Here is a 12,833-nt window from a genome sequence, read left to right on the forward strand (position 1 = left end):
ACATAGGTTGGTGATGCACCATCTGTTGGAATGTCAAATGCAATGCGTTTCATTACTACATGCATTAGAAAATACATTCCAACAGATGGTGCACTGTAAACATTAAATTTGAGGCGTGTGTCAATTACTTAGATTTCAACCCATCTTAGATGGGCCGCAGAACAAGAATATATCTGGATTTGGTGTTTTAGAGCAGGAGTCGCCAAATCCGATCCTGGAGGACCACTGTGGCTGCAGGTTTTCATTCTAACCTTTTTCTTAATGAGTGACCTGTTTTTGCTGCTAATTAACTTATTTTGAACTAATTTTAATTGACTTGCTTTTGAACACTTTTGAACATCTTTCTCCTTAATTAGCAACCAAACAATAACGAGATACAAAATGAGACAAAACAGTACCAGCAAACTGTGTCCATCATACAATATCTGAAAATAAAGAAAGATGAAGGTCTCAGGAATGTCAATCTGCTCAGGTCCTCAAAACATTTGACCAGAACTCTCAGAAAAGAGAAAATCATAAATTTTGGAAATGTCTGCTATTACACAATGAGAGCAGCAACAAGCCGCGGAATTAAAGAATTGGTTTCATTAATGACAAGAATTGGCACCTCATTAAGCAGCTGGTTGGAGTGAAATTGGTTGGAGTTTGACGCGCTCATTAAGGTTGGTCTTCTGTTGGCTCACTCACTTCACATTTCATTTCTGTTTGGGTGATGTTTAAGGAAAGAAATGAAACAATTCATTAGCAACGATTAAGAAATTCAGGGGAGCATATCTTTAAAAAGCAATTCTATTAAAATGAATTCACAAGAAAGTTAATTAGCAGCACAAACAGGGCACTCATTAAAAAGAAGGGTTAGAATGAAAAGCTGCAGCCATGGTGGTCCTCCAGGACCAGACTTGGCGACCCCTGTGAGTATTACCTCGCACGTTTTTAAGTTCAAATGTTCTGCTTCTGTTAATTATTACTCCGAATTGTTAATGGTGTTTTGTTTTTGCTACGTCTTGGACACCATTTTAGGTCCTTACTGCCGCCCCATTGCGTCCTTGTCGTTAGGCCCGCTTTCCCCTCGGTTTCTAGGGGCGTGGCCAGTTCGTAATCGACACGACACGACAGGACTGGAGGATGGCTCGGGGTTCGCTTCCTTATCCAATTTGCGGATATCAAAACTATCAAAATGAATAATATCTAAATATTTGCTCTTGACCTCTTGCCTGTTTTTTCCCCTTTGATTTTGTCTCACGTCTCGGCTTCGTGTTCTCATTGTGATTTCCCGGCTTATCCTCTTTTGTTTTTTTCTTACACGTATCTCCCGGTGTTACTCAAAAACAATTCGCTGTCAAGACAGCATATATTAAGCAGTCTGTACTTTTTTCATTATCTGCAAGGTGAAAAATTCAGTCCCTCCAGGATTTCGCAGGCTTTTTTCTGTGATTGCTGCGTCCTAAAATGCCTGATTTTTGCGGCAGCTTTTTCAAAAAGTGGCGCTGAAAGTTGCAATGTTTCGAGGCTTTATTTTTTTCTATAACACTGCAAGAACAAATGAATTTACAAAAGTAAAAGAAAAAAACAGACAATTAGTACTGGTCAAATACAATACAGTAATCCCTCGCTACTTCGCGGTTCACTTTTCGCGGATTCACGACTTCGCGGATTTTATATGTAAGCATATCTAAATACATAACGCGGATTTTTCGCTGCTTCTTCTGCGGACAATGGGTCATTTTACTTGCTTCCTCAGTTGGTTTGCCCAGTTGATTTCATACAAGAGATGCTATTGGCGGATGGCTGAGAAGCTACCCAATCAGAGCACGCAGTTAAGTTCCTGTGTGCTGCTGATTGGCTCAGCGACGGAGTGTTGCATTAACCAGGAAGTCTCATCTCACTCATTCAGCATTAACGTGCTAATGCTTCAGGGGCCGTGTCCAAGCACCAACAGAAGATGCAAATGATTGCAGAAAAGGTAAAAGTTTTGGATATGTTGAAGGAAGGGAACAGCTACACCGCTGCAGGACATCGATTCTTTTTATTTAAAAAGGAGGAAAAGCATATAAGATCTATGGCCGCAGTGTCCTTTAACCAGGGTGCAAAACGAGTTGCAAGTGGACGTGATAAGGCAGTAGTCTGGATGGAATCTGCTTTAGGGATCTTTGCAACAAGGTCGACGACGTCATGACCGCCTACAAGCTGCTACGTGTACTTCGCTATACAGTAAGTGTAAACTTATCTACTGATTTCATATTGCTTAGCAGTTGTCCCTGTTTTTAATAGAGTAAATGGTGGGTTGTAAACAATACAGGGAGGGTTTAAAAACGTCCAAATACACGTTAAATAATTAAATAAATATGGTGTCCCTACTTCGCGGAAATTCAGTTATCGCGGTCGGCCTTGGAACCTATCTCCCGCGATAAGTGAGGGATTACTGTAAAACTGTGTAAGATAAGTTACCCACTTTACCAATAAAATATGTGTGAGCTTATGTGTGTACTCTCTATCCTCTAAATCACTGCATCCGTGACATGTGACACACACACACACATACAACCTTCAAACATTAAACAACGCACATACAGCATGTTTAATCGTTTCATGAAATTAAATTAAATGATTTAAATTTCATTTAATTAATTAAAAAGAATTACATTTCATTTAATATTTTTATCCGTATAAAACATATTTATTTCTCTCATACTCGCTCACACACACCCACACATGCTACGTACGCACACACACATCATTTGAGACGCAGACTGACAAGCACGGTCCGTAACTTTCTAATTATGCCTGTCTAACATTTTCCATAAACGTACATTTTAATCTAACTCATCTCGTTTCTTTCAGCACTTGCAACCGATCTGGATGCAACAGCCTTTGTCATGGTCACTTGTCGCGTCTGTAAGTCCTCGCTTTTCAGCCATTCTCCGGGCATGTTTTGCAGTAGAAAAGTGCCCGTCAAGCGATGACTTTCGTCTGTGTTTTATCAAGATATTGCACATGGTGCTAAACAGTTTCGTGTAATACTTCAGGAAATTGACTTGCACAGACTTTAGCAGTAATATTTGATGGCAAATCTGATCTTTTCGCGATTAGCACATAATAATAATTCTTTGCATTTATATAGCGCCTTTCTCACTACTCAAAGCGCTCAGCAATTGCAGGTTAAGGGCCTTGCTCAAGCCCGGTTAGGTGACCAGAATTTTTTGTGCCACTCCGGGTACATATCGGGATCTGGCTAGTGGACCGTAGACTATATACGTCTCGAGAACAATTCATGCCTGGTTGTGAAAATGCAGTTTCATTACGACGTGCTAGCTTACAGGAACAACCGGGGACAAAGCGGGGACATGTTTCTGAGTGGGGACAGTTGTCCGAAAAAGGGGACTGTCCCCGGAAAACGGGGAAGGCTGGTCACCTTACAAGGGCCCAATAGAGCAGAGTCCCTATTGGCATTTACGGGATTGGAACCTGCAACCTTCCGATTGCCAGTGCAGATCCCTAGCCTCAGACTCGCCACTCCGCCGAGTCTTCTTAAAGGAAGTGAACTGGGGGGTCGGGGTGTGGGGTGCTAAGATGAGTGGTCAAATTTGCGGAAAAATTGCAATGATCGGACAAAATTGCAAGGCTGCGCAAAATTCGTGAGGATTGGTTGAATTTGCATCGACATCGCAACTTCCTGGAGGGACTGAAAATGAGCAATTATAGGACTAGAGCGGGGTGGGCAACGTCGGTCCTGGAGAGCCGCAGTATGTGCAGGTTTTTGTTCCAACCCAGTTCCTTAACGAGAACTCAATTATTGCTGATGAAGCACATATTGCTTAAGAGACATTTTGATGCTTCATTTTAGTGGTCTCGCTTGTTAAGGTTCTCCAACCTTAATTGCTTATTTCAATCTTAAACTGCTGCATTCAGTGTTTTAATTGCTCCTCATTAGCAATAAGATGTAAAAGACAAAGCAGCCAGCAGTTCTCCAGCTAGCTTTTTTCCAATTACATCTGTGTGTGTTCATCATGCTCTGTTTGAGTTAATAAAACACTTAATAGAAAAATGTGACAGACTGAAAATGATCTGTTTTAGGCTTCAAATCATTTGGATGATATCCTTGGAAAGGAAAAAAATCTACGATATAAGAGCCTTACATTGCACAGACTAACAAGCCGTAAAATTAAATAAGGTCTGAGATTGGCAATGATTGGTTTCTAATTAAGCAATTGGGTTGGAATGAAAACCTGTAGCCACTGCGGCTCACCAGGACCGACGTTGCCTACCCCTGGACTAGAGAAAATCTTGGCCTATGCGTGTGCACTGGAATGCCACTAGGGGGCATAAAAGAGTTGACCAGGAAACCTACGTGTGTTCTGATTGAAGGATTAAACAAAATGTGAATTCAGAAAATGAAATGAAACTTCAAACTATACCCAGATGGTTAACGTCTTTGTTGCCCATTCAAAATTTTACTTATTTATTTTTTTGTAACGGCGTGTCGTAATCCTCATACCATTAATCTGCTCCCATGGATTAGTTCATCTTTATTGAGTGAAGCCGGTGGGTTTATCTTTGTAATGAGCTGAACGCTCTTGTATTTTGTCTTTTTATATTCTTATTTGCTTTGTTAAGCATCTTTTGATTCTGTGCGGTAAAAAATAAATCTTGACTGATTTACACATATTTTTTTTGTCTTTATAGAGCAGTACCTGGTCAAATATAGTTCAGCAAAAATTAATACTTGTCTATCTAACACAACGCCCATTTCCAATAGAAGGATCTGAAAAGAGAGAGAGAGAGAGACTGAGCACTGCAGGGCGTGTCCAGTAGGGGGAGCACTTAATCCCAACAGTAGACAGCAAAGCCAGCTGAGAAGAATCAAGATGGATGAAAAGCAGGACAAGAGAGCGACTACACGACACGATATGATACATGCTACCCGGAAGGCTCGTGATTTTCTTTCCCTTCCGAGACCACCAGTCCAGTATTCCACATAATTCCACATTCCTCAAAACACATGGGTATAAATACAACAGCCAAAGAAGTGGAAATGGCACCTTTCCCGTGCACTCGGCCATCTGGCTCCTTGATTTTGCCAGCCAGGATGAAGTGTGTGTGCCTGTTTTGAAATGGCACTGTTGATGCCGTACCCTCATCAGCTGGCGTATACGTGGGGCAACGTGAATGTGGCCACATGCATGCCATCTGTCAACTAAATCGATATTCATATATAAATTGCGTTATTGTACGCCATTTTACATTGCGTCAATTGTTCACGGTTTGTTGTCTCCTGTTTAGGGAGAGGAAAGCAATGTTTTCATCCCAGTGAGATAGCTGAGTTAAACGTACAGGGGATACAAATGGTTAAAGACTTTCTACTACTCCAAACACGATTTAAGAAGGGAATAAAAGTAAAAATACTGCGCAGCGGCGGTCGCCCTCATGGAAAGTCACTTAGCTGCCTTCACACTCCCTTCTCGTTGCTCAGTTCCTCTTGCAGCCACCGTGCAGGTAAAGTGTGTTGGTGTTGTCATCATCAGTCAGTCACGTTGTGTTGTTAGCAGTCGCCCAGTGGGGTTTGGGGTTTGGGAGGTGGGGAAGGGGGGTGTGGTGGTGGGCGCAGAGGAAGTCACTGGTGGGTGCTTAGTGTGGCAAGGGTACCAGGATATCCACGTAGTTGATGGGGAAGAATCCCGACTGGCCATGAATCATTCCCTCGTACCAGTTGTCATCAATCTGGTTGGTCAGAGTAATGATGTCCCCTTCCTTGAAGCCAAGCTCCCCTTCGTTCTCGGGGTCAAAGTCGTAGAGAGCCCGGCAGCAGGGCTGATCCATTGGGGCTGGAAAGAGAACAGAAAAAAAAATGACCCATCAGTTGGGCTTCATTTACGTGTAATGGTTTAATCCAAAGTGACTCACAAATCACAAGAGTAAAGGAACTTTGATATTTCTAGAAATGATGGGGTAGAAGCAGCCAGGCTGACCCTCCTCAATGTCACATGGACAGCTACTAATAGCAAGTGCGTGATCTTTTAAAGCACCTTTCATAGTAAATCATATTTCTAGGTGCTTTACACATATACCACAATCCACAAAAGGCTAAATATCTGCACAATACAAACATCTTTAAAAATAAAACACACTGCATTTGTCATTCCAACAGATGACGCATCACAAACATTAACACTCCTTTTATGAACCCCATAACAAATGACATATAACAGAAACAAATGCACTGCATTTCTAATTCCAACAGATGACCTGTAACAAACATTTTTAGTAATAAAACACACCATATTAGTCTTTCCAACAGAGGGCGCATCACAAACATTAACACTGCTTTTAAGAATCTCATACTAAAGGCATATAACAAAGAGATATGCATTGCATTTGTCAGTACAATAGATGATGCATCACAAATATTTTTAGTAATAAAATACACAGTATTAGTCATTCTAACCGATGGCACATCAGAAACATTAATACGGCTTTTATGAATCCCATACCAAAAGGTACAGTCACATGAAAAAGTTTGGGAGTCCCTCTTAATTCTTTGTATTTTTGTTTATCATTAGCTGAGCTTTCATATTAGCAACTTCCTTTTAATATACGACATGCTTTATGGGAACAGTAGTATTTCAGCAGTGACATTACGTTTATCAGATTAACAGAAAATATGCAATCATAACAAAATTAGACAGGTGCATAAATGTGGGCACCCCAACAGAGATATGACATCAATACTTAGTCGAGCCTCCTTTTCAAATCTAACAGCCTCTAGACGCTGTCCTCCTATAGCCTCTGATGAGTGTCTGATTCTGGATGGAGGTATTTCTGACCATTCTTCATACAAAATCTCTCCAGTTCAGTTCAATTTGATGGACAGCCTGCTTCAAATCATCCCATAGATTTTCGATGATATTCAAGTCAGGGTCTGTGAAGGCCATTCAAGAACATTGTACTTCTCCCTCTGCATGAATGCCTTTGTAGATTTCCAACTGTGTTTTGGGTCATTGTCTTGTTGGAATATCCAACCCCTGTGTAACTTCAACTTTGTGACTGATGCTTGAACATTATCCTGAAGAAGTTGTTGATATTGGGTTGAATTCATCCGACCCTCAACTTTAACAAGGGCCCCAGTCCCTGAACTAGCCTCACAGCCACACAGCATGATGGAACCTCCACCAAATTTGACAGTAGGTAGCAGGTGTATTTCCTGGAATGCGGTGTTCTTCTTCCGCCATGCAAAGCACTTTTTGTTCTGACCAAATAACTCAATTTTTGTCTCATCAGTCCAAAGCACTTTGTTCCAAACTGAATCTGGCTTGTCTAAATGAGCATTGGCATACAACAAGCGACTCTGTTTGTGGCGTGAGTGCAGAAAGGGCTTCTTTCTCAGCACCCTGCCATACAGATGTTCTTTGTGCAAATTGCGCTGAATTGTAGAATGATGTACAGATACACCATCTGCAGCCAGATGTTCTTGCAGGTCTTTGGAGGTGATCTGTGGGTTGTCTGTCACCATTCTCACAATCCTGCTCATATGCCGCTCCTGTATTTTTCTTGGCCTGCCAGACCTGCTGGGTTTAACATCAACTGTGCCTGTGGCCTTCCATTTCCTGATTCCATTCCTTACAGTTTAAACTGACAGTTTAAACCTCTGAGATGGCTTTTTGTAGTCTTCCCCTAAACTATGAGACTCAACAATCTTTGTTTTTAGATCTTTTGAGAGTTGCTTTGAGGATCCCATGCTGTCACTCTTCAGAGGAGAATCAAAGTGAAGGAAGCACAACTTCTAATTGACCACCTTAAATACCTTTATATCTCATGATGGGACACACCTGTCTATGAAGTTCAAGGCTTAACGAGCTCATCCAACCAATTTGGTGTTACAAGTAATCAGCATTGAGCAGCGACAGGCATTCAAATCAGCAAAATGACAAGGGGACCCACATTTGTGCACAGCCAGCTTTTCACTTTTGATTTAATTTCATACAACTAAATACTGCTTCACTAAAAATCTTTGTTCAGAAAACACCGTAGTACTCAGATGTTCCTAGGAAATGAAAGACGTGTTGAAAGGAGAGTCAATTATTATGCAGGCTGAGAGGGGGTCCCAAACTTTTTCATATGACTATATAACAGGGAGATATAAATTTGTCATTTCTGCTGCTGGAGTATGTGAATTCCCCCTTGGGATTAATAAAGTATCTATCTATCTATCTATCTATCTATCTATCTATCTATCTATCTATCTATCTATCTATCTATCTATCTATCTATCTATCTATCTATCAACAGATGGCACATCACAAACATTTGTACTAATCCATATTATTAATACAAATGTTTGTAAGGTGCCATCTGCTGGAATGACAAATGCAATGCATCCATCTTAATAAAAGGATAAGTATATTTGTGTCTGTTTGTGTGTCCACCTGGTTGATGTCATTCCTGTCTCTTTCATTCCAACAGATAGTGGATCACAGATATTTATAGTAATAAAATGTATTGCATTTGCAATACAAAATATCTTTAGTAATAAAACACTGCATTTGTTATTCCAACAGATGGTGCATCATCACCAGTGTTAACACTGCTTTTATGAATCCCATAGTCAGTCATTATCCAACCCACTATATCCTAACACATACCAAGTGGCTTATACAAGAAACATATGAACTGCGTTTGCCATTCCAACAGATGACATGTCACAAACATTTCTCATAATAACATACACCATATTAGTCTTTCCAATAGATGGCGCATCACAAACATTAACACTGCTTTTACAAATCCCATCCCAAATGGCATATAGCAGACATACACAATGCACTTGTCATTCCAACAGATGGCACATCACAAACATTTGTAGTAATCCATGTAATTATTACAAATGTTTGTAATGTGCCATTTGCTGGAATGACAAATGCAATGCATCAACCTTAATAAAAGGATATCTTAATTCATGTCTGTTTGTGTGTCCATCTGGTTGATATGTCTCTGTCATTCCACAACAGATGGTGTATCACAAATATTTGTAGCAATAAAATTCATTGCATCTGTCATTCCAACAGATGGTGCATCACAAACGTTAACATTGCTTTTATGAATCCCATACTAAATGGTTCATAACTGGGACATTGCATGGTGCAATGCAGACATTAACATAGACTTCGATTTCAACCAGTCTGAGATGGGAAGCACAGCAACTGCACCTTAATAAAAGGATAAGTATCTGTATGTCTGTGTGTCCATCCGGTTGCTATTTACCTGTTGTTCCAACAGATGTTGCATCACAAACATTTGGAGTAATAAAAAGCATAGCACTTGTCATTTCAACAGATGACATAAATATTAACACTGCTTTTATGAAGGCCACACCAAATGGCATGTAATGGAGGCACATGCATTGCATTTATCATTCCAACAGATGGTGTATCTCAAACAGTTGTAATAATTCATTTTATTACTACAAATGTTTGTGATGCACCATCTGTTGGAATGACAAATACAATGTATTTTATTGCTACATGCATTGAAAATATATTCCAATAGATGGAGCACTGCAAACGTTAACACTGATGTCTACATTGATGACTTAGATTTCAGCCCATCTTAGTAAAAGATTAATTTCCCCTTGGGATTAATAAAGCATCTATCTATCTATCTATCTATCTATCTATCTATCTATCTATCTATCTATCTATCTATCTATCTATCTATCTAAGTGTATGTGTTTGTGCATCTGTGTGACTGTCTGGTTGCTATGTATCTGTCATTCCAACAGATGGCGCATCACAAACATTTGTAGTAATTTAATGCATTACAACAAATGTTTGTAATATGTCATGTGATACAAGTGTGAATGTGACATTTAAGTTTTTATTTTTTAATACATTTGCCAAAACTTCTGAAATCCTTTATCAGTTTGTCAACCTGAGGTACTGAGTTTTGCTTTATGAAGGAAAAAAATGAATTTAAATGCTTTTAGCACAAGGCTGAAACATAACAAAATGTGTAAAAAGTGAAGGGTGTCTGCATACATCAGTCTCAGTGGACAAGGACAAGCTACGTCTTCTTATAAACCCAAGAGCCTTCCTACCTGGTGACTTGGCAGCTGTGCTGTGGGCGAGGGCACCGTTGTGATTCTCACTGGGTGTGAACTCCATCACCATGCGAGGCTTGGGCACGTATTCTCTCCTTGGCTTTATCGATGTTTCCTTTATTCTGTAAGACAGTTAAACACCAGTCAGAGCTCGCCTGCCATCTTGAAGAACAACCTGCAAATGAGTAACTATGTGAGTCTCAGCTGAGGGGCTGCCGGGCAGTAGGCTGGCATCTTTTACTTGGCTGGCTTTTGACACTTCCTGGTTGCACCGGGGCTCTCACACATTCATAAAATGGAAAGATGAATGACCACCGGCATTCTAGTTTATGGAGGAATATTTCATACAAACTTCTATAAAATAAGCAAATAAATAAAAGTACTGTGGAATGTGGCAAAAAATAGAGAAAAAGAGCATGAAAAGTGAGTATAAATAAATAAATGCATCACAGAAAATGTTTTTGGCTGCTTATTTATTTAATTTTGTCTGTAAAATTCCTCCAAATGCAACATTGCATATGGTTTGAATTTACACCTGTCACTTCCACTCGTCAAAGCTGAGTGGGCGGGGCCTAGCGAGGGCAGTGCAGTGTCATAATGCAGCTTCACAATCCAGCACAGTGATTGGATGGCACAGAGCCTGGCTGGGCAATACTAAGGTAGGGCATCGGGTGGGAGGGGCAAGCAGGGTGGTAAGGGGCTGGCTGGGTGGATCAGTGTGCGCGTGTGTGTGTTTGTAAGTGTGTGTTCACACTGCAATGGACTACTGTCCTGTCCAGGGATTCTTCCTGCCTTGAAACTGATGGTTGCTGGGAAAGGCTCCAGATGCCCTGTGACCGTACCCCAGGCAAGAAAGATGGATGGATGGATGGAAAAGAGCATTTAGATTAGATTAGATAAACTATTAATCTCAAAGGGAAATTTAGATGCATACAACAGCAAAAACATAAAAACAAGGATACCGAATCACAGGAGAAATAATACAGCTGATCAATCATTTGTCATTTTTGTTCATCAATCTAGACTCAATAACCCATAATGACAAAGTGAAAACACATTTTCATAAAGGTTTGCAAATGTTTTACAAATCAAAAACTAAAATCTCTCATTCCTAGAAGCATTCAGAGTCTTCATTCAGTACTTTGTAGGAGCTCCTCTGGGTGTAATTCCAGATATGAGTCTTCTTGGTGAGTCTCTACAAGCTTTGCACACCTGGATTTGGGCTATTTCTCCCACTCTCCTTGGCAGATACTCTCAAGCTCTGTTAGACTGGATGAGCAGCGTCTGTAAACTGCATTCTTCAGGTCTCAGCACAGATGTTCTATAGGGTTTGGACACTCAGAGACTTGTCCCAAAGCCACTCCAGTGTCGTCCTGGCTGTTTGCTTCAGGTCATGTTGTGCTGAGAGATGAACTGCTGCCCCAGTCTGAGGTCACATGCAGGCTTTCTTCAAGGACTGGACTTCTCTCTTTGTATTTGGCTGCATTCATTCTTCCTATCAATTCTGACCAGTCACCTGCATAGCATGATGTCCTCACCACCATGCTTCACCGTTGGGATGGTATTAGTCAAGTGATGAGCAGTGCTTGGGGTTTGCCAAACACTATTCTTGGGAGTTCTGCATAACGACTCCCACTCATATCCTTTTAATTCAAGAGTGGCTTTCGTCTAGACACTCGACCATAAAGACCTGATTTGGGGAGTGCTGCTGAGATGGTCATCCTTCTGACAGGTTCTCTCGTCTCAGGAAATCTTCTGAAGCTCTACTAGAGTGAACAGTAGGTTCTTGGTCACCTCCCCGACCCAGGCAGAGGGCTTCTGAAGCTCCCTAACCAAAGGCCCTTCCTCCCCAGAGTCCTGGTGGTTCCAAACGTCTTCCATTTGACTGAGGTCACTATGCTCCTGGCAACACTCAAAGCTTTAGAAATAGTTCAATCCCTTTGCCCCGACCTGTGCCTCACCACAATTTTGATAGTGGTGGACTACCTAGAGGTCCTTGGATTTCATGGCTTGGTTTTATGTCCTGACAAGCAGCATGAGTTGTGGGACCTTCTCTACATGGGTACACGTGTGCCCTTTCTAAACTGTCCAATTGATTCAATTTTCCACAGGTGGACTCCAATCAAGTTCTAGAAACATCTCCAGGAGGATTAAAGCAAAAAGTGAGGGCCTCACGACAATTTGAACGGCCACAGCAAAGGGGCTGAAGACTTCTATGGGGGGAAGTTTTCAATTTTTGATTTTTAATAAATGTGTTTCAATAAATAATAAACACGTTCCAACGATGTTATTATGGGTTAAGTGAATGTAGATAGATGGGCACAAATGGCAAATTCATCCATCTAAAATTAAATCTGTGGCACAATAAAGGGAGCAGAAGGTGAAGGGGTCTTCTCAGTGCTTTCTATAGGGAAGCAAATCATACCATCCTCATGTCAGCAGGGCCATTAAGGTGAATCAGGCACTCGCTATGGGCACAGATCGTCCAGCCACACGGGTCAGCTGCCGAAGAGTTGGTCGTCACACTAATAATAATAACCTAGCACTGGCACTGCATGCCAGGGTCATATATGAGACATGTTTGTAAGTGCCCACTGACACTTTTTGGCAGGTTTCAGATAATGGTGGTATGTTTGGATGAATGGAAGGACAAATGGACAGATTTTCACCAATCAGACACGTTGATTTTCAGTTGTCCTGCTTTTGACGTTTGGCGACTTTCATTTCACCAGAAGATCTGATC

At 41.0% G+C, this 12,833-nt stretch overlaps 1 protein-coding gene across 1 annotated transcript in view; it reads right to left on the bottom strand.

Annotated features, from left to right (window-relative positions):
* Positions 1 to 4,240: 4,240 nt before the first annotated feature.
* Positions 4,241 to 12,833, bottom strand: part of LOC114654971 (endophilin-A1-like) — a 216,254-nt gene continuing 207,661 nt past the window's right edge. Inside the window, exons 8-9 of the mRNA XM_028805851.2 lie at positions 10,088 to 10,212; positions 4,241 to 5,822 (exon numbers count right to left, since the gene is read on the bottom strand). Coding sequence (XP_028661684.1) covers positions 5,626 to 5,822; positions 10,088 to 10,212 — 322 coding nt within the window. The 3' untranslated portion in view covers positions 4,241 to 5,625. The remainder of the gene's footprint in view (positions 5,823 to 10,087; positions 10,213 to 12,833) is intronic.

This window comes from Erpetoichthys calabaricus, chromosome 7 (genome assembly GCF_900747795.2).
Source record: "Erpetoichthys calabaricus chromosome 7, fErpCal1.3, whole genome shotgun sequence".
NCBI classification, from domain to species: Eukaryota; Metazoa; Chordata; class Cladistia; order Polypteriformes; family Polypteridae; genus Erpetoichthys; species Erpetoichthys calabaricus.